The 22,697-nt window shown below is 47.9% G+C and overlaps 1 protein-coding gene across 3 annotated transcripts in view; it reads left to right on the top strand.

Annotated features, from left to right (window-relative positions):
• The window catches only part of SLC67A1 (solute carrier family 67 member 1), a 158,591-nt gene that overhangs the window by 42,718 nt on the left and 93,176 nt on the right, over positions 1 to 22,697 (top strand). For all 3 annotated transcript variants that reach the window (XM_014579428.4, XM_014579427.4, XM_006134904.5), the window contains exons 4-5: positions 1,773 to 1,918; positions 8,515 to 8,647. In XM_014579428.4, coding sequence (XP_014434914.3) covers positions 1,773 to 1,918; positions 8,515 to 8,647 — 279 coding nt within the window. The remainder of the gene's footprint in view (positions 1 to 1,772; positions 1,919 to 8,514; positions 8,648 to 22,697) is intronic.

The raw sequence follows: 22,697 nt of genomic DNA, 5'->3' as shown, positions 1-22,697 counted from the left end.
GCAGTTTTCCTTGAATCTGGATGACTTTTCTTAAAACTACTGTGAACTTGCAAACATTGAACCTACTAGGTAGGGTTGCCAGGTGTCCGGTATTGTACCGGACAGTCCAGAATTTGCGCGCTCTGTCCAGTAAAAAAAATCAGAAAATACAGGACATGTGCAATGTCCGGTATTTTCTGATTTTTCCGGCTGCGCACTGGATGGAAGCCTGGCATGGCTGGGGGGAGCGGCTGGGAGTCCTAGCTGGGAGGCGGGGCCACGATTGCCGCCGGGAGCCCTCAGTTGGTTGAGTGTGAGGAGGAGGGGAAGCCTCCTCCTCATTGGTGCGTCGCCGGGACCCTGCGTGGGACAGGCAGTAAGTGCCCAGGTCAGTCCCACTCCCCGCCAGCCAATTTGTTCACCCCCCCCCCTTCCCGGACGGCCAGTTCTCCCTCACTTCCCTTCCCTCACTTCCCCAGCCAGGCCCCTGCACCCCCCCCCAGCTCTGCTTCCCACTGGCCCGTTCCTCTTCCTGATCTCCCTGGCCAGCGCTGCTGCACCTCTCCCCGCCCCCGCCAGCTCTGCTTCCCACCCCCCCTTCCTTCCAGCCCTCCCTTCCTCCTGGACAGCACCGCTGCACCCTACCCCCACTGTGCTTCCCGCCCCCCCTTACTCCCAGCCAGCCCCACCCCCTCCCCTGATATCCCGCGGCCAGCTCCGTTCCACCTGACCCCTCCCCCCTCACCACCAGCTCTGCTTCCCCGGCCAGCCCTGTTGCCCCCCCCCCGTTAGCTGTTTCCAGGCCCCCCCCCTTCCCAGCCAGCACTGCTCCCTTCCTGGCCGGGCCCTCCCCCCCTCCCCACAATGAAGCGTGTCTGGGTTTTTGTTTTCTCTTAAATGACTACCTGATAACCCCTAGCAGTGATCCAGGTTCTTGAAGTCTTTTTTTTTTTCAACAACTTTGGGTCCCCCCACTTTTTTTTTTCCTTCAACAAATTTTTTTCCTGGTGGTTTTTTTTGGGGGAGGGGTCGGGGGGGTGTTCGGTATTTTTGTTTCAACCATCTGGCAACCCTACTGCTAGGTTATTTTATAAAAAAATAAAAAGGGAATTCTAGATCATCGTATGAGTTGGTCTCCTGGTATTGCAAAGAGCAAAAAACCAAATTTATGAAGGGCTTGTCTACACACGCACAAGTTGCCTTGGTAAATCATCACTTAAAACCATCCCTTAGTTAAATTGATGTGTTTCTTTTTGTACGTCAAGGCTGACTCTGTTCTCTGCTTCCATAGTTTAACAGAACTAATTTTTATGCTAGATAACAATTTTTGGATAACCATAGAGTAGAAACCCCAAACAAAATGAAGGTTAACAGAACCTGTTCAACAGACAACCTAGCAGGGCCTAGTTTGTGGTGACCTATGTCTAATCACCATTAACTGCTCTCTCAGGCTTTGTCTAGTCCAGGATTTAAAGGTGTATGGTTAGGTTTAAAACAGTTTAACCAACATGTTTGAAAATGCTAGCACAGAATTTTACAATACCTTCGGCACTGTATTAGCTGAAATGGAGTGACACCTCACTACTAAATCCTAGTCTAGACAAAACTTCAGATTTCTCATGGGGGCCATATTTTCAAGTGCTCAGCACCCACAACGGGAGCCAACTTTTCAAAAGTGAAAAGTTGCATCACAGTGGGTGGAATGACAGTATCACATGGCCAGGCTGGATGTACCATATTCAGCCATTGTAAAATGGTTCACTTTCTAAAAAGCTGCATAATTTCCTTACCAGGTTTGCTGACCAGTTTGGAACCCGAGCTGCATTAACTCTTTCATGTCTCTCTGGATCTGCCTTCTTTCTACTATTGTCCATCTCCACCAGCGTCCCACTTCTGTTCCTGTCCAGAATTCCATCCCTGTTCATGCATGGGCTACCAGGTAATGTTATGATAAGATGACCCAATTATGGGGCTCAATATCTTCCAGTCTGTTTGTAGGGGCCTGAGCCTGCAAGTCTTCCTCACATAAGCAGTTCCATTAAAGTCAGTAGAACTAATAACGTATAGAAGGGTTGCAGAATCCGTCTCTGAATAGTTGGCTTTAGGAACACGAGGCAGCTTGTTTAATGGTTAGAGGAGGTGGTTGGGGAGCAGGACAACTAAATTCTATTCCCAACACTGCACCAACATGCTGTGTGAGCTAGAGCAAGTCACTTATGTGACAGGGCGCCTGGGATGGACAACACTGAGTCAGGGCAGACTGCAAGAAACAGGGCAGACAATTCCCCCAAACTGGTGGTTTACTCTATAATTAGGTTCCCCAAACCAGTAACAAAAGAACTTCTGCAGTGCTACACTGGTTAACCAGAAGCCAAACCCAGTTCCCTTTAGGCATTCCCTCCCTTGGCTCCCATTCAGACAACCAAGTCTAAGGGTACGTCTAGACTACATGCCTCTGTCATCAGAGGCATGTAGATTAGGCTACCAGACATAGGAAAATGAAGCGGCGATTTAAATAATCACCGCTTCATTTAAATTTACATGGCTGCCGCACTGAGCCTACAAACAGCTGATCAGCTGTTTGTCGGCTCAGCGCGGTAGTCTGGACGCGCGGGTGTCGACATCAAAGGCATTTGTCGACCACCCAGGTATACCTCATCTCAGGAGGCATCCCTGGGTGGTCGACAAATGCCTTTGATGTCGACACCCGCGCGTCCAGACTACCGCGCTGAGCCGACAAACAGCTGATCAGCTGTTTGTTGGCTCAGCACAGCAGCCATGTAAATTTAAATGAAGCGGCGATTATTTAAATCACCAGTTCATTTTCCTATGTCTGGTAGCCTAATCTACATGCCTCTGGCGACAGAGGCATGTAGTCTAGACGTACCCTAAGATAGCAAGAGGCTACTGAAAGCCCATTTCATCATATGCAAGGTTCTTTCTAATCCTGAAGGATCAGACACATGTCCCCAGGTCAGCATGAACCTCAGGTCTTCTCCAAACAGGGGGACTGACAGAATTGCTGGGCCCCTGGGCAAAGCCAGGAGGAGCAGTTCTGTGGCTTTGCGGCTCTCAGGAGTGGGCCGTCAGGTGGAAAGGGCCTGGCTGGAGGCTAGCTTCCCCTAGCCAGCCCTTCAGTGCCACCCGGAGCGCACTGCATAGCGGGATCTAGTGGTAATTTAAAGAGACTGAGGCTCTGGATGCTGCAGCAATAGAGAATTAGTACAAGAAAGGGGAAAACCGGAGGTCTCTCAGGGTATGTCTACACTACCCTCCTATTTCGAAATAGGAGGATAATGTAGGCATACCGCAATTGCAAATGAAGCCCGGGATTTGAATTTCCCGGGCTTCATTTGCATAAGCGGGGCGCCGCCATTTTTAAATCCCCGCTTGTTCGAACCCCGTGCCGCGCGGCTACACGAGGCACGAACTAGGCTTCCTAGTTCGAACTAGGAATGAGGAGTAATGGTAGTTCGAACTAGGAAACCTAGTTCGAACTACCTCGTTCGTGCCGCGTGTAGCCGCACGGCACGGGGTTCGAACCAGCGGGGATTTAAAAATGGCGGCACCCTGCTTATGCAAATGAAGCCCGGGAAATTCAAATCCCGGGCTTCATTTGCAAGTGCGGTATGCCTACATTACCCCGCTAGTTCGAACTAGCGGGGTAGTGTAGACATACCCTCAGAGGGTATGTCTACACTAGAAAGTTAGTTCGAACTAACGGACGTTAGTTCGAACTAACTTTCCTATGCGCTACACTAGCGCTCCGCTAGTTCGAATTTGAATCGAACTAGCGGAGCGCTTAGTTCGAACTAGGTAAACCTCATTTTACGAGGACTAACGCCTAGTTCGAACTAGCTAGTTCGAACTAAGGGCTGTGTAGCCCTTTAGTTCGAACTAGTGGGAGGCTAGCCCTCCCCAGGTTTCCCTGGTGGCCACTCTGGCCAACACCAGGGAAACTCTATGCCCCCCTCCCGGCCCCGGACCCCTTAAAGGGGCACGGGCTGGCTACGGTGCCCGTGCCAGGTGCAAGCCTGCCAGCACCCAGCTAGCAGACCCTGCACCTGGCACGGCACAGAGCCACCCACCCGATGCCCCCCAGCCCACCCCCTCTTGCCGGGACCAGGCTGGCGGCTCCCGGGAGCTTGCCCTGGACCGCAAGAGGCGGGCACCTTCCTGGGCTAGTGCGGACATCGTGGACCTCGTCCACGATCTCCGCACTAGGCACAGGAAAGTGGCCGTCTAGGGCAGGAGAGCTGCCAGCCTGGCCACCCAGGACCAGGTGTGCATGAAAATCAAGGGGGTCCACTGAGACCCCCGACACTGAGCCCTGAGCTTACAATGGCCGTCCTGGGTCAGACCAAAGGTCCATCTAGCCCAGTAGCCTGTCTGCCGACAGCGGCCAACCCTAGGGACCCTGGAGGGGATGGACCGAAGACAATGACCAAGCCATTTGTCTCGTGCCATCCCTCTCCAGCCTTCCACAAACTTTGGGCAGGGACACCACTCCTACCCTCTGGCTAATAGGACTCCATGGACCCAACCTCCATCACTTGATCTCACTTCCCTTTAAACTCTGTTCTAGTTGTAGCCTTCACAGCCTCCTGCAGCAAGGAGTTCCACAGGTTAACTATTTGCTTTGTCAAGAACAACTTTCTCTTACTAGTTTGAAGCCTGCTACCCATTCCTTTCCTTTGGTGTCCTCTAGTCCTTCTTTATGGGAACTCAGGAAGAACTTTTCTGAATGCACCCTCTCCACCCAACCCCTGCTTTTAGAGACCTCTATCCTGTCCCCCCTCCGTCTCCTCTTTTCTAAGCTGAACAGTCCCAGTCTCTGTAGCCTCTCTTCATCTGGGACCTGTTCCCAACCCCTGATCATGTTAGTTGCCCTCCCCTCTCCCAGCCTTTCTCTTCCCCTCTCCCACCTCCTTTTCCCAGTCTCCCCCAGTTTTTTTCAATAAAGACAGAGTCAATGTTGGAAGAAACGTTATCTTTATTTTGTACATCAATAAGAAGGGGGGCTAGGGAAGGGCAAGTGGAAGGAGGTGAGGGAGGAATGGGGTACGAGCCCCCGATGGGGAGGACTGGGCTGGCTCTGCGGGCTTCTGGGGGTGGAAGATCTCCTGCAGCCCCCCAATTACTCCCTCTCCCCAGATGGCAGCCTGCGGCAAGTGCAGCCGGGCTGATGGCCGAGTGGTGTGATGTGCCCAGTGTGGGCACTCAGGGCACTCCAAGCCAGAACTTCTTTGCAAGCGGGGCACCCCTTAGAACTGTGTGTCCGGGGTGGGGGTCGGGACCCTTTAAGCGCAGCCCTCGGCTAGCCTGAGACAGTATCTCCATGCTCTAAGTCCTCCTTTTATGCCCTGCCGGCACTGCTTCCGGCCATCATTAAGCCCTGTTCAGAGTCCACTCAATGTGGACTTACTAGTTCGAACTAGCAAAACGCTAGTTCGAACTAGTTTTTAGTTCTAGATGCGTTAGTTCGAACTAGCTTAGTTCGAATTAACTAATTCGAACTAAGTTAGTTCGAACTAGCGCTGTAGTGTAGACGTACCCTGAGGTCCTTAATATCCTTTGCCATGTGAATAGAAAGTCACTGGCTCAAGATGGAGTCCAGGGTGACATATCCTTATCGTATGTCCTTACCTGCTTTGCTCACTCACGGGGGCAGCCATTGCTCATATTCTTTCTGAGGGGTCCACTGGAAAGGTTTACCAGGCAGGATGAATTTCTTCCAAGGCCCATTGTGAGCTGACTCTCCTTGAAGGGCCATCAACACACTGATGCATAGTCCTGATGTAAATCTATTCAGAGGGGGTCACCCAGGAACAACCCACTTGCTGGAGAGACAAGTGCATAGCCAGTATTCATAACTTCAGATACAAAGGTGATCCACGCATGTAAACAGGAAAATCATGTTTAGCAAATCATGTGTTTTCCCTGGAGCCGCTTACATGACAGATGTTGTACAAGATTTGTTGCAATTAACAGTGGTAGCAACAGTGACGCAAATGGACATCTTTCTTGTGCAACTTGGTTTCCCTGTGTCTCAGTTTCCCCATTTCTAAAATAGAAGATGACTGTGCTGACCTCCCAGCCACACCCTACCACACCATGGTGCTGTAAAGTTTAATTTGTTAATGTCTGTGAAGTGCTCTGAGGTCCTCATATGAAAGATGTTATAGATGTGTTAAGCATAGTTATTATTTTTCCTTGGGCTTGAAAGGTTTCACTGATACCCATTCACCTGGGCATTCGGCTACTTTACTGGTACCCCTAAAGCCATAGATCTTCATTCCCCCCTCCCTCAATAAACTAATTCACCCCACATCAATGCACCTTTCCAAGGCACCTCTCCTTGTCCAGCCTCCATTTCCACTGCTTTGCTGCTTAGTGCCCTCAGCTTCCCAGCATTTTCATCCACCTGGTCCTATTCTTTAAGACCATCCCCTCCATGCTTTTTAAAGAGCAGCAGTCCACAGGCTATTTTGCTCCTGCCTACCCCCAATTCTGTTATTAAAAGCATAACTTCTCCAGCGCACACCTCATCTCAGAGAAAGAACTAATGATTCCTGAGCTTCTCTGTTCCCTCCTAGCCTGTCCTCCCCCTTTACTCCAGAGGGGGATAGGATCAAAAGCTCCCTGGCTCTACTCCTTGCATCTTGTAGTGGGAGATTGGGTTTTTCCATGGCCTAATTTTAGTATAGTGTCAAAAGCGGCGTCTCTTTAGCAGATCAGAATTCATTCCAATGGAATGAACAGTATCAATAAAATAAACTGCACCTATCCTTCACTGCACTGCAGCTATTTCACATTTTTCAGTTGCATTCACTCAAGCAAGAACTTTCCCAGAATAATTTTTAGCAACATGCCGTCACACACGGTCTAACAAATTGCACGACTGCATGGCAGGCAGCATTATGCGGGCGTTCCTTCTCACCACGCCGTTCTGTTTTGCTTCAGCTGTTTGTGTTCAGGAAAAAACATCAAAGCAGATGCTCAGCCGTATTGCTCATGGAGTATCGCTGGTGGGAGGACAAAGACCCTCACCATGATAATGTGGATTATATACAGCTGGTTTAAGCCAGTAAAGCACTTAATGCCCATTAGCAGTTAGTCCACCTAAGACGGGGTGGCAATAATTTTTGATGGGGGCGGGGGGCACTCCAAGATTTTGGAAAGTGGCAAACGCTGCACTCTTCTATGATACTACTGGAGGAGGTGCAGGGTCTGGGATGGAGGATGGGTGCAGACAGAAGGGAGCTTCAGGTAAGGGATTGGGATTCAGGAACAGGTATGGAGTCTGGGAGGGAGTTTGGGGTGCAGGGGTTTGGGTTGTGTCTGAGGGCAGGAGGGGATTGTAACCTGGGTCAGGTGACTGAGGTGCAGGAGGGGTATAGGAGTTTGGGATGTGACCTAGGGCAATAGGGGATTGTGACCTATGGCAGGGGATTGAGGTGCAGGATCTGGGAGGAATATGGATTCAGGAGGGGGTACAGAGTTTGGGTTATGTGGAGAAGTGGGGCAGGAGTGCGGGGGCAGACAGAGGGTTGGCAGGAGGAGGCTGGGGGGCATAGGCGAGCTCTGGTCGGGAGACCTACTTACCTTTGAGTGAATCCCGACCAGCAGTCCAGCACATTTCTCAGGCAGCTTCTCTGCCTGCCCCGCCCCAGCACAGGCTGCGGGGGCCATGTGTGCTAGTGATTAAGAACCTGAGGAAAGAAGAGGAAGGGTGCTTCACACACTGCCTGTTCTTCAAATAGGCAGCTCCCATTGGCCAGAAATCCACCAATGGGATTGTGCTGGAGGCAGGAGCAGCGTATGAAACACCATTCCCCTCTCCCCCGGGCTCACAGCTGAGAAAGACAAATGGCCGCAGCAGCTGCTTTTCGGAGGGGGGAGGCGCAAGCAGGGAGTCTGTCTGAGGCTCCCGCTGCATCCACGGGCCGAATCCGGTGGCTTGGCAGGCTGGATCCGGACCCTGGGCCATATTTTGCCCTGGCCTGACCTAAGAGGTTCTGAATCTTCCCCTTCTTTTGACTGCTAGACTCTGGGCTGGATGCACAAAGCGTCTTCTGCATTTAAGCATATGTCTACACTACAGTAAAAAAAATCAATGGGTGGCCCATGCCAGCTGACTCAGGCTGTGGGGGGAGCTAGTTAATTGTAGGATAGATGTTTGGGCTGGAGCCTGTTTTCTAGGGCCCTGCAATGTAGGGGATCCCGAAGTTTGAGCCTGAACATTTACACTGCGATTAAACAACCACTGAGCCCAATTCAGCAGGAACTGGCAAGTGCCAAGTTTTTAACTTCAGTGTAGACTTACCCCCCAGAAAGACATTCTGGGGTCAGCTCCCATTCTGTGGGGTCTTGCACGAGGATCTGGCTCAGTGTTACAAGGTCTGACCTCTGGGAGAGCTCTGTCATTTGCACATGTGCAGGGTTACCTCAGGGAGTAGAGTGATCACTCAGACTCCAACCTCTGTTCCTTTTAGTTCAGTGTTCCTTATCCAGTGTCTTTGAATATCTGTGTAGGTGCTCAGATGGTCATTACAGATCTGACGTCTCCTGCTGAGCGTGCGGATGCATTAGGGAAGCTTGGACTTTGCTTTGGAATAGGAGTGATCATCGGATCATGCCTGGGCGGGACACTCAGCACAAAATTTGGGTGAGTAACGGAGTTGGTTTTCACTTCTGTCTTACAGTTAGAACAATAGATTGAGCTGCCGAGGGGTCTTTTGTTCTCCCCTTATTTGATAATGTAAAAACATATCACCCTTTCCTTATTCTTTGGGTGCCATTTCCGGCTGCTGCCGCCTGATCTTGGGGCCAAATCAGCCCCTGGTACAAGTTAGAGCAGCCACAGGGTTTCTCTAACTCACAGTGGCTAGAATGGTCTCCTGTGGGCCACTTCACTGGTCAGGGAGCAGCATTGGGCAGTGCACGCCAAATCTGCCCTCTCCCCACCCTAGATTGCCTTCTGTGCCCAATGACCTCAATGGTCCCTGAGCCAAGGATCAGAGAGGACTGGAAGTGCTGCATGTGGGGGAAAGACTTTGTGTGGCCATGAAGACACAAAAGTGTCTTATTAATGTCCAGGGTTCCATCCCTTTGTTGTCTGTGCAATTATGTGCTACTGTTTTTTGTTCTAAACAAGCCAAGATGTAAGTCCCCGTTTCTGCAAGCAAGGCTAATATCCATCTCTCCGTTGCTTTAAAAGCAGCAATGATTAAAAAGTTAGTTAAAAGACACAAACAATCCAAGTCCAGGCTCTTGGCATGTCCCCTAACTCCCTAAGCACTGAGTGCTTTGTCACTTGGGTGCTACCACCATTATATTTTGGCCACTGTGGGAAGAAAAGGATAGCAGGCCGGATGGACCTCTGGTCTGATCCAGTCTGGAGGTTCTTATGTCCTCATTCAGTGCTGTTAAAAACCGTGTTGGTAGAGCTTTAAATCTCAGGCAGGGTGAAGCTCACAAATCACAACTTTCTTAGAGGGAGGCTTAATGTAATGTGCGCCCTTAGGGTGGAGAGCAGAGCTTCAGGGGACCAGGAGAAGGGCAGTGCGACAAATGAGGCAGACTCCTCCTCCCTCCCTCCAAAACAAGAGCGAGTGAGTTTGTTGTAACCAAACTTGTCAAGTTTGATCATTCCCAAGTCTCTTTCTAGATATTTGGGAGATCCTACCTGGCATTTTTAATCATGTCTAGGGTATCTCCACTTGCTGCTATAGAAAACCTGGATTTTCTAAAAAGAAGTTTGATAGTCCTGATTCCATTTCTCTAGTAAGTCATGCAATAAAGTCAGCTCAAAATGTGTGGTATTTCACACATACACACCTCTCATGATGTCCATGGAATAGAGTCCTAGGGCTTAAGGCCAGATAGGACCATTATGTTCAACTAGTCCAGTGTTTCTCAACCTTTTTTTTTTTTATAAAGTACCCCTTTTAAAAAAAATTATAAGTACCCCCAGTATCTACAGTTTTCAAACACACAATTTTTTTTCTACCATTACAACACAGTTGTTTAAACAACTTAATTGTAGCCAGGCAGGCGATGAAATTTTTGGGTGTAAAAAGTACAAAAATAATAAAGCGCTGTAAAACTTAAAACAAAAATTCAGTTTTCTTCAAATGTCAGTTGTGCTGACGTACCCCCCAGACTTCTCTCAAGTATCCCTAAGGGTACTCGTACCACTGGTTGAGAAACACTGATCTAGTCTGACCTCCTGCACACGACAGACCACAGAACCTCATCCGCCCACTTCTGTGATGTCTTTGGAAATTAAGCACCTAAGTTTTGGGCCTTAGTCTCTTTGGGCCTCAGTTCCTGTGTCTCTAAAATGGGGTTCATAGTCCAGGGATGTGAGGTCCTCAGATACTATATAAGTACCTGAGATAGCTAAACGGTGTTCCAAGTGGAAAAATCCTTCTGGACCCAGACTTGCGTTTTCCTTCCAATATAACAGCCAGCCCTGTTTTTCCTCAGCATTGTCCTCCTCCATACTCACAAAGAAAAAGGCCTGCCTGTTATACAGCCTCAGTCTTAACCTTCCCATCATGCTTTGTTAAAAGAGTTGGCGGGCAGGCCTCCCTTCTCCCATTCTTTCACTGGAGCAAATTTGCGGGGCCCTGGTGATGTGAGTTCATTCCCCAGATACGAACCAGCATCTTGATCTTTCCCACAAAACAGACAGCTCTAGTCTGATAACAGGGGGGAGGTGAGAGGTGAAATATGACTCATCTTCCCCCGGGGGCAGATTGAGCCAAATTCCCATGATTCTTCCATGTGTATTTTACAATATTTTATGTGGCACCAGAGTTAACAGGAGTTGAGATCTCTTCCGGCTAGAAGAAAGCAAAGTTGCTAACAAGTCTTTGTCCACTTGATGCCACTGTTGACCTGCACTCATTCTTCTCCTGCTTCAGTAGTTGAATTCCATACACAACAGTTATTATGCCGGTTCATGTTGTTTTGGTTTTATTTTGATGAATCTGGGCACCATTTAATTTAACTAAACATTAAGCAGTTCAATTAAATTCCATTTCAAGAATGTTCTGTGATTCTTCAGGATATTAGTGAGGGAAATAGTTTAGAAAGATGCAAAAAACAGTTTGACATCAGTTTCTACAGTTACACTAAATCAGTGGCCCACCTGGCTCAGTGCAAACCTTTCAGCGGCCCACCAGTTGCTAATGGAAACTCGCTGTTAATTACACAATTATGTCTGAGCCATTTTGCTAGTGCTGCAGCTAGGGAGAATGGTTAAATTTATTCAGTAAGAAAAGAAATATTAATTTAAATTATGAAACAGATTAAGAGTTTTACCTTTTTCATGTTAGTTTATCAAACTTTATTTTAAATAAAGTAAAATATTAATTTATGTCCAACACAAAAGGTTTCCATGTTTTCTTTATTTATGGCAGGGGTGGGGAACATTTTTTTGTGTCAGGGGCCACTGACCCCCAGAAAAATCAGTTGGGGACCACACAAATGAGAAGCAAAATAACGATACAAAAAACCCAACCCTCACTGAAGTGGCCCCCAACTGAGACACCTCTCTCCTCTCATGCTCTGGGGGAGGGACAGGGAGGATTAAGGTTCAGGGCTTCCCATAGGCCAGATTTACTCTTCTGGGGTTCCAGGGTTAGTGGATTTTCTGGACCTCCCTCAGCTCTGGAGTGGGAACAAAAATGAGGGGTTCAATGTGCAGGACATGGCTGCCAGCATGTGGGATACAGATGGGGATGCAGGATCTGGGCAGGAGGTAAACAGCAGGACGGGGTGAGGGGGTGAGGTCTGGGAGGAAAGTGGGGTGCAGGAGCAGTCTGGGAGTAGGGTGTCTGGCCGGGGGGGGGGGGGGAGGATTCAGGAGGAAGGGAGGATGCAGGAGCAGGCTGTGGGTGCAGGGTCTCTGTGGGGGGGAAGGGGACCCAAAGGTGCGGTGGGGTATGGGGTCTGGGCACAGGGGGGCACTTACTTGCCTTTGCACCTCTCCCAGCACCATGTCCCGGGCACGGCCACCTATTGCTCCCACTGGCTGGATTCCAGCCAATGTGAGCAGTGGGGAAAGGCTTTCTAGGCAGTGCATCCGCACATTGCTGTTTCCGCAGTCGGGCTCCATTTCTTCCCTGTGAGCCCAATCGCTCAGCAAGGCTTGGGGCTTTCTCCCCGCCGCCCAGCAGGAAGCCGGCTGTGGCCCTCCAAACTTGGGCGGGGACAGGGCACGGGGCTGGAGCGCCATCAGGAGCTCCCTCCTGTGGGAGAGGGGGAAGGAGGAGGGCTGAGCTCCACTGCACTAAATCCAGTACAACAGCTACAAATCCCTGTTATTTAGGGCACAGAGGGCCTGATTAAATTCTCACTGAAGCCAATGGAAAGATTGCCTCTGATTTCAAAGGGCAGTGGATCAGGCCCTTAATGATCAACATCTGAAGTCAGGAAAAACTTTTCCAGGTAGTATAGGTTTGCAAAACAAGGTGCACTATAATACAGTTCCCAATGGATGGAACCTTTCTTTAGAGGAAATTGGCAGGATTGTGGGTTTTTCCTTTTCCTTTCTGTATCTCTCAGCCTATCATTTTCATGCCATTGCAGTTGTGTGGTGGGGGAAAGAGTCTTTGCAGAATGATTTAACATGGTATCTCTGTAACCCTCAACACTGTATTATACAAGCACTTCTCCATCTTGTGCTTCCGTGCCACATTTTGTCTGTTTGTCAAAGAAGTTTTCAGATTTCTGATGCTTTTTATTTAGCAATATCAGCCATGGATTTGAAAATGTCCCCTAACAATATACCAGCTGCTAGTCCACAGTACAGCATGGAAGGGTTGTACTTTAAAAGGGAAAGGAAGGAACACATTTTTGTCATAGGACATTTTGCACACTAGAGGGCGAGAATGTTTTGAAAAGGTTGCTGAAATGCTCAGGCTATCCAGCGAAAAAGGGGTGACTACCATGATTTTCTGCCCTGACTTCAGACTCCTCATCCCTTCTGGATTCTCAGAGGAAAATTTTGTGATGCCTACACCATTCTGTCCCTACAATTTGCTGTCATAAGCTGCCTCAGTTACACTGTCTGCTCAGTTCCGTTTGCTCACAATTTGAAGATTTGAATCTCCAAGGGAAAGACTTTAAAAAACAACTTTGTCAGGGTGCCCAACTTGTGACACTTCAAAGAGGCCTGGTGTGCAGAGGGCAGTAGCTCAGCACTGTCTGAATGACAGGCCTCTGTAATGTAGGGATGTTACTGCATAGCTGTTTAAACGATTAACCGAGGCTTATCGGTTAATCCAAATGACTACATGCAACACTTTCCCCTCGCTGCCTCTGTATGAGAAGCAGCAAGGGGAGGTAGAGGTGGGAGCACCGGATCCTGCAGAGCTGCATGCCACACCTCACTGACACACTGTTGTTCCTGATAGAAACGCAGCAGCATGGAGGGTGAGGAGGGCAGGCAGGAGTCAGTACACACAGGAAGCTGTCTTTTAAGCCGATTCTCTCTGTGCGTGCCAGCTCCACAGAGCTCTCTCCTGCCCCCTCCACTTGCTGCCTCCTACAGAGGAGCCATTGCTTGGGCAGGAGCTGTTTCTTGGGGGAAGCCAGCTAAAAATTGTTGTGGCTACTCAATTACTAAAATACACGCTATCTAACATCCCTGCTATAATGTGTCCCGAGTTGGTTATCACTAGTCACTTTGGAAAATCCTTGGCTCTTATTTTTTGAATACTTATGAGACTTCTCTCCACATAATTATATCTGATTACATTTCCCTGATTAACCCCATGGCTAGACATTCTTATTCAGGAATAACAGTCCTCTCAAAGCAACAGTGTGACTAAAAGAGTTAAAGTGATCCATGGAGGGGTTATTTTACCTTTAGATTGGCACTGTTGCTGAAATCTGTATCATGTGTGACTGTTGCTGAACACTGTATCCAGTTCTGCTATCCACCATTTAAGTAGTATGTTGAAAAATTGGAGACGGTTCCAAGAAGGGCCACAGGAATTATTAAAGAATTAGAAAACATTCTTTATAGTGATAGACACAAGCTGTAAACCTCCATGTATCTTAACAAGGAGAATGCTAAGGGTTGGCTTGATTACACCCTTCAGTATCTACATGTAATGGGCCCTTCAGACTATTAACAAAATCCAGAGGCTCGCAGTTGAAGTGAAACCCATACATTTTTAACATTAGGGTAATTAACCATTGGAACAATTTAGTAAGCATTATAGTAGATTGTCCATCACTGGCCATTTTAAAATCAAGATTAAATGTTTTTCTAAAAGAGATGCTGTACGTCAAACAGGAATTATTCTGGGGGAAGTCCTAAATCCTGCATCATTCCAAAGGGCAGACTGGTTAATCACAGTGGTCCCTTCTGGGTTTAAAATCTATGAATTTAGAAGGAGTTAATCAGCAATAATTCTATGTGTAGACAGGCCCTTACCCTTGTAAAAGTGAACTGGCTCTGGATCTGGTAAAATCTCTCTGCTTTGAATTTCAGCTTTTAAGGAAATCTATTAAACTTGTTGTCTCACCTCTCTCCTATGGAGGGCAGCTCTGGCTCATAAGTCTTTCTTAGTAGTCAGCTGCTCCTCAGTCTCTCTGTGGGAACATACTAGCCAGAACCTTATCAAAGGCCAGATGGTCCATGACACTAGGAATGATAATCTGATGTTTAAACAACAGCTTTAGTGCTAGCAAAATGTGGACCTGGATTTGTGCCCTAAGGCTGAGGGGAGGGAGGAGTCCTGCCTCTGTGCTAATTCAAAGGTTGTCCCGGCTGCTGTCATAGACAATAATTGCTAACCGTGGTTGTGAATTTTACAAAGTGAACATTTGGCTAATAGCAACTGAACTAAGACCTCCAAACAGACTTGTAAAAATCACTACAGACCCCAGCTGTATTTCAACCATCAGCTTTAAGGTGCAGGGCTCCACATCTCTTTACAAATCATCACAGCCATTCACTACCATGGAACGACATCAGTAGAGTTAAATCTCACCAATTGGTGCCTAACCAGACTCCCAACCTCTTTTCACAACTTGTGCTGGCAGTGAGGCTGTGACGTAGGCTAAACAATTCGAGGACTCTGTGTCCTCCTAACACATTCCACGTTTGTAATAGAAGGCTCCAGTTGTCTTTTTACTGGCACAATCGCTTCGCCTTTCGCAAGCTTTCAGTTTTTAGAGAAAAATGAACATGGTCCCCTTGCCATTAAGGAAAGGGCTTTTGTTGTGATGTCACAGAAGAAGAATGTAAGTGGAGTTTTCTGCCCACTCTGCATTTCCCTTCCCAAAGCTTGCCAATGTTCTCTCTTGGCTGTTTGTAATACTGTTCATATTTTTGGTGGTTAAATATGTGTGTTCTAGGGAGGGAGATGGAAATCAATGGGTCTGTTCCTCAGCTGACATAATTTGGGCTACCGCCAATGTAATCAGTGCGGAAGGTCTACAGCAACTTTAGTCTGTGCTTCTCACGGCACTTTACAAACATAAACCGATTTATCCTTGCAACGCCCCTCGGAGATAGGGAAATATTTTATCCCCATTTTGCGGATGGGGAAATGGAGGAACTGAGAAACTGAGTGACTTGTTCCAAGCCTCACAGGGAGAGTTGGAGGCAGGGCCCCACTTCCTGAGTCCTGACCCTGAGTCAGACACTGGAGTGAGAAGCCCTGTCTTTGCTCCTCTAAAAAACGCTGCACTTGTTTGCTTTGCACCCAAACTGCATGAAGCTGTTGCCAAGGAGCTGTGATTGTTAAAACTGGTGGTGATTTTCCAGTGTCATCTGGATGGATCTCTTGTGACGTAAGGGGCGTGCTACATGTATCACTTTGCTGGAGAGTCTCACCCACAGCATAGCCTGTTGCACCCATCCACATACAAACAATATACAAACAGGTGAGGCATGGCTGCCATTTCGCAGTAGCCAACAGTGCTGTACACCAGTTTGCAATAGGAACGGAAGAATGTTCTATCCACTGGTCTTTAAAACAGTGCGGTGGGATTGGAAAGCCAGACCCTCCAAGGTATAAATCAACACTGGAGTTAGGCAAATTTACACCAGCTGAGGATCTGGGACAGTCTTGAATTGTTGAGCCGTAGAGCTTTATGTGCTCCAGAATTGTTTTCATTTCATGTATTGGTTTTTTACATTGTCCTTTTCTGTTCATCTACCAACTGGATTAGAACACGTAGATGGAATGGGGGTTTAGAAGCATAATATTTTCATAATGTTTCAGGGCTCTTAAGTTAGTATGAAGGAATGAGGCAGGCATGGTTTCCAAAGGTGGCATGGTGAGCTTCAATAGTGCAATTACATGGATTTCATCCCTTTTTCTGGGGTTGTAATTCGTGGCAACCAGCCTCTTTTAAACAAGATCACAGTGGAACCTTTGCTTCCTCACACTGGGTTTGCCAGGTTTTTACTGAGAGAAAGAGGCTTCTTAGTCTTAAAGTGACTTGTTTTTAGATCTAAATGTCTTGGAACAATTATTCTGTTGAATTCAGGATGTTCCTGGCCAAACCCCCTTTGGTCTCTTATTAAATGTTATTGCAGTGGGGTTTTGGCTTTTTTGCAGGGGGGGGCAGGCTATTATTTTTCTTCTTCAAGGGGGAAAAGGAGGAGGTTGTTTGCCTGTAGTGAAGAATCATATTTCTTTCCCGTAACTGCGCTATACAATGTTCCAGTGGGGAATTATGTGGAATGTCTCATAGCTTCTTGCTTGCGCCGGAGGATTGGAAAATCCGTGGGTGTTTTAAAGGGGTGAAGATGGGAAGCAAGGATTGGAACATGGCAAAGGGTCATGGGTCGGCACTCTATTTCTAGACAATAGTGACCATTCTGGTGGCTGGAATCTCTCTCGCTCACTTCCAATAGAAACTCTGGTATTTCTCAGCCTGGGATGATGATGCTCATGAGCCAAATAGCTTGCGTTGGTGACAACTGGCACAAAGAGTCTTTTGTTCTTTGTCAAGCAACTTCGGAGGGTGAGATACTTGTGGCTGAGGTCCAGTCTGCCAGTAAATTGTACTGGAATCTCAGCGCAGGCTTGTCATGGTAGTTCCTGCTCCCTGCCACTGTACAGGAAAGGGGGAGTGAATAATGGCCTATTTGTCAAGGAGAATTATCAGATAGGAGTTGGAATAGAGACTACTTTGCGCTGAGTTAACCCTTCAGAGACCGCAAGCACATGTGGTAATATATCTGACTGACATTCAGGGCAAACGAAAAGCCGAAGTTGTTAAAGCAATTTGCACCAAAGTGCAAATCTCTTGCATCTCTCTATGCATCTTGCATGATGATTTGAGGTTGTGGTCTCAATATGACTTGAGGTGCAGCATCGGTCCTAGCCTTTTGGGGGAAAGAAAACATAAGTAGTGTTAGCTCTGGCCTTTTGGTGTAGGAGAGGGAGATGTGAGAGCCACCTTCTTTAAGGGGCAGTAAATAGCCTTGCTTTGGAAGCCTTTGCTAATTAACATGGGACTAACGACTGATATGGTTTAAAACGGGGGTGGTTTAAAACGGGTGTGCAGCCCTCTGCTTGCCTGGATCCAGCCCCTGAGGCTCATGGCCCCTCTAGCATTGGGCAGCCCGTGTTGATGCTCTAGCCCCCCTGCTGCTCCCCTGGGGGCTGGAGCACACACAATCTACTAAGTTGGGTCCCCCTAGGCCCTGGTGTGAGAGGCGAATATGGGGATTGTCTTTCTCCTCAGTTGAGGGCCACAGTGAGGGGTTCTCTCCCCCTCCCCCGCTTTTTACTTGCATGCAGCCCCCAACTGATTATTTTGTGGGTTAATGGCCCCTGACCCAAAAAAAGTTCCTCCCCCCTGGTTTAAAATATCTACATCTGTAACCATGAGGCAAGACTTCTGTCTGATGAAAGCAGTTGAGAATGTAGTCATGGGCAGAGAAGGACCTCCTGTCAGCCAAGTGCTGTCTATACTAAGGATTAGGTTGGTAGAGCTGTGTTACTCTAGATGGTGGATTTTTCACCCCCTGGGCCACATAGTTGTACCAACCTAATTTCCTAGCGTAGAGCAGGCCACACAATAGAGTTGCCACCCTGGCTGTGCTGAGTCGGAGGGGATTTCCTGACTTGTTCTCTGAAATCCACGGCACCTGCTGACAACCACCCCTCCCTGTTTGATAACTCTAGCATTGCAGATAAACGTTTCCTCTTTCCAGGGAGCTACTCAGTATGAATGAGGCTAAGTGCAAGATAAGAGATTGATTCATTCATGCATTCATTCATTAAAAACCTAGCTCCCTTTTGTGGATATTTCAATTCATGCCATGGAAAACCCAGATGCAGTGGCCGCAAAAACACAGCACCTTTCCTAGCAAGAGAGCTTACAATCATGGCAACACGATGCCGATTTCTTTAATACTCCCCCCAGTGGGTTTTTTTTATAGTCTAATCTATGTCTTTGATAGCGTGCAATGTATTAGGTTTATTTCATGCCGTGTCTTTCAGACTGCATCCCAAAGATGTGTCAAATGCTATCAGGTAATTCAGCTTGAGATAACAAGGTGAGGGATGGAGAAATTAATAGGATGCAGCCCAGGGAGTCAGTGCAGAGATGGAGTTGCAACATCTGGATGTCAAACCCACACACTCTGTCCAAAGTTCAGTTGCAGGGTTTGGTCTAAGCTCATCTCAGGTGGGAACAAAGAGATCAACAGTTGAGATTTTGAATAGCCCAGGGCCACAGAGGGAGTGAGCATCAGCATTGTGATTAGCACTCAGGCATCTCAGGTACCCAGCCTTGTGTTCACACTGCCCCTCTTGGTCTGAGGAGCAAGTCAGAGTGCAAATACCAACCTGGCTGAAGCAGGTCTGCCCAGCTGAACTCAGACATTGCATGAGCCCAGCATGTGCATTGCTGCGATGTGATGTTAGCTAAGAAGAATCTGCTGTCAGGTGGGAGCCAGACTCAGAGGGAAAAGAGAAGAAAGCAGGCCAACTGTTTACTTACATGGCTGGCTCTCTTCTGCTGTACTTGGCACAGAAACAGGATACCCCAGGGCGAGGGCATGTCTGAGCTAGTGTCATGATACAGATCAGTTTGAGGTTTTCCCTCCCTCATATTCTTGAGAACTAGCACAGGCAACTCTGTGAATCCAATAGCTGTCCAGTCATGAAATGTACCTCCCTAAATACATCAGAAATCATTCAAATGGCGCAATACCTGTCAGCAACATGGGAGGTCCCAGCCTGGCTCTCAACCTCTGAAATGTAAAAGGTTGAGTTGTCAGTGAGCGCACTGAAGTTATCACTCCATAGCCTGCTCTTAATGCACCGGGAGATATGCACTGTAGTGGAAGGATCTGTGTAGCCTCAACCTATCCTCTGGCTGGGGAAAGGTGCTGCACTGTAATTATATCAGGGGAAGGAAAATTGGGAAATGGAGAGAAACCTGCCAGGGATTGATGGGAAAGGACAACCCTTAGCCTTATCCAGCCTATGCTATGAGACAGGAAAGTCCTGCTTTGCAGACTGGCGGGTGTCATGCCTGCATTCAGAAAGAGAGTGGCTGGAGGCTGAATGTAGCGACTTTATTTTAGTGCCTAAGTTGTAACCAATGTACATTGTGTTTCTTAGGCTGCTGTTGCTGAGAAATTATGACATTTAAGCAGCCCCACACCAAGGCTTTAAAATGTAGCATCTCTTGCCAGTTATGCTTCACACTTGGGTATTTATCTGGAGATAATTCTCTGGAAGGCTCTGTTGATAGGGCAGCAGTTGTGAAATCTTGTTGCGATGGAAAGAGCTAGAAACCTGGAAATAATAAAAATGGACTTACTGAGGATTATATGGAAAGACCAAAATGCTCATGGCTGGATTCTGGTCTGACGTTGATGGGAATAGCATGCAAATCTCAGAGAGTGGTATTTAACCCTCGATACACAGGCTGTGCACTATTCCAGTGTCTGCTCATTACTCACTAGAGCAATCTGGCCTTCCCACTAATGGAAAATGTCATGGCTGGACTGCAACTCCGGCAGTGTCGCTAGGGATCAAAAGGCAGGGGAAATACTGTTTCTTTGTTAAAACAAACCAGAGAGGAAGGCTGGCCTGGTGACTAAGGCACTGAAATAGGACTTGTGAGATCTTGGATGGGTGCCCAGCTCTGCCACAAGCTTCCTGTATGACCTTGGGAAAGTCAATCTCTGCTTCAGTTCCCCACTTGTCAAATGGAGGTGCTAATACTTCCTGTGTGAATGTAACAGTAAACTTTTGGGGGCAGGAATGGCCTTTTACTATGCAGTATGCAGTGCCTAGAAAAATGGGGCCTTGGTCTCAGTTGGGGCTTCTAATGTAAGACAATAATTACTGCCTAAGGGGTGATAGAAATGTAGCCGTGTTAGTCTGGGGTAGCTGAAACAAAAAAACAGGACTATGTAGCACTTTAAAGACTATCAAGATGGTTTATTAGGTGATGAGCTTTTGTGGGCCAGACCCACTTCCTCAGCTCAAATAGTGGAAGAAAATTGTCACAACCATATATAAAAAAAGGATACAATTTAAAAAATGAACACATATGAAAAGGACAAATCAAATTTCAGAACAGAAGGGGTATGGGGGGGGGAGGTAAATGTCTGTGAGCTAATGATATTAGAGGTGATAATTGGGGAATCTATCTTTGTAATGGGTAAGATAATTGATGTCTTTGTTTAAGCTTAGGTGTGAAGTGTTGAATTTAAGCATGAATGACAGTTCAGAGGATTCACTTTCAAGTGTAGTCTTAAAAGGCCTTTGAAGCAGGATGCAGGTAATCAAGTCATTGAGACAGTGTTCTTTCTGGTTGAAATGGCAAGAAACTGTTATTTCTTTGTGATCCTGTCTAATATCTGTTTTGTGGGCATTGATTCTTTGGCGAAGTGTCTGAGTCGTTTCTCCAATGTACATAGCAGACAGACACTTTCGGCACATGATAGCACAAAAAGTTATATTTCTTGGATGAGCAGGAATATGTGTTCTTGATCTTATAACTCACTTGGCTAGGTCCAATAATGGTATCAGCTGAGTGAATATGTGGACAAAGCTGGCAACGGGGTTTGTTGCAAGGGAAGGTACCAGGGTTGGTATTAGTGTGGTATGTCCTGTGGTTGTTGGTAAGAATCATCTTGAGGTTAGGTGGTTGTCTATAGGAGACTATGGGTCTGTCTCCCAGAGACTCTTGGAGTTTAGTATCCTGTTCCAGTATAGGCTGTAGTTTATTGATAATGTGTTGGACAGGTTTAAGTTGGGGGCTGTAGGTGATGACAAGTGGTGTCCTATTGTTGGTTTTCTTGGGTCTGTCTTGAAGAGAAATTGACTGGGCGTGCTGCTAGTTGAACATTTAACACTGGAGCCCTGGATGTCAGTCCCCCTGGCACCTCCCTGCTGCTATCTAACTCTTCCTTCCCTTTTAGTCCACTTCTGTTCCCAGGGTAAATCTACAGTAGTATTTGGATAAGAAAATGAGGCCAGGGAGACTAGTAATGTGAATTGCATCCAGCTGGAAGGGCTCGGCACAAGGCTTTGTTTCATAACAATACCCTTTGAAAAATTCCTATTGGCCAATACACCAATGCAGCTTTTGAGAAGCGTGTATGCCAAAGCTATGTGAAACATCCAGCGTGTGAATGCTTCCTTTGCCATTGGACGCCAAAGAGGTTTGTCTCCATGAGCACCAACGCCCGTGATGCCTGTTGAAGCTTGTCTTTTACCTGGCTGTTTGTCACACCAACACGAATTTTAAAAAAAGTGTGTTGAGATATAAGGAGAGACTCATTCAGTGCAGTGTTTGTGTTGCAAAGCCTCTCATTCCTGCCGCCAAATCCTGCCCTAGGCTGCGTGGTGCACCGGCGGGGGTGGGGGAAGAATGTGTAGAACAGGCGTCTCCAGCCTTTTTAAGCATGAGATCACTTTTTGAAATTAAGTGCAATCCAGGATCTACCTTAAACCCCAACACCATTGCCCCGCCTCCTTCTTGCCCCTTCTCCAAGGCCCCGCCCCTGCTCACTCCATCCTCCCTCCCCCTCCCTCACTTTTATCAGGCTTTGGGGTGCGGGAGGGATTCAGGACTGGGGCCGGAGTTCGGAATGCAGGCTCCAGCTGGGCACCATTTACTACAGGTGGCTTCTGGGTGGTGGTGCAGGGGGCTAAGGCAGGCTCACCTCTACCCTGTCCCTGCACCACTCCCAGAAGCAGCCAGTGAACTGTCTCCATCTCTGCCCCTCCTCTGCTCTGTGGAGACGGGGTACAGGGTGGAGGGAGGGGCACCCTGACATCAGACCCGCCCTTCCTCTTCTTCCCATGGCCTGCACAGCAAGCAGGAGGCTCCCGGGGCTGAGAAGGCAGCTCCAAGGCAGAGGGCAGGAGCAGCATGGCAGTGTTGAGAGGGACAGATGAAGTGCCGACACTTGACAGCCTCTTGGCCAGACTTCTCAGGATCACCTGTCTGAGGCTCCAATCTACTGGTTGGTGAGCGCTGGTGTAGAAAGTGTCCTCTCTTCCACCAGTCACAATGCATTCACTTAGCGACAAGACAGGATTCCTGCCTAACTCAGCTCTTGTGTCTCAGGCACTTCATCGCTCCAAAGAAAAGGGATCTAGCGAGGGTGTGCGACCGTGCTCTCAGCTGGCTTGCGATTGTGCCGTACTCCCTTGCGGGAGCACAGCATTCCCAGAGCCACCTGGCATGCCCTGAGCTATCCT

The sequence above is a fragment of the Pelodiscus sinensis genome, chromosome 5 (assembly GCF_052426305.1).
Source record: "Pelodiscus sinensis isolate ZL-2025 chromosome 5, ASM5242630v1, whole genome shotgun sequence".
NCBI classification, from domain to species: domain Eukaryota; kingdom Metazoa; phylum Chordata; order Testudines; family Trionychidae; genus Pelodiscus; species Pelodiscus sinensis.
Note: the sequence above shows the minus strand (reverse complement) of the source record. Positions and strands in the feature narration are given on the sequence as shown.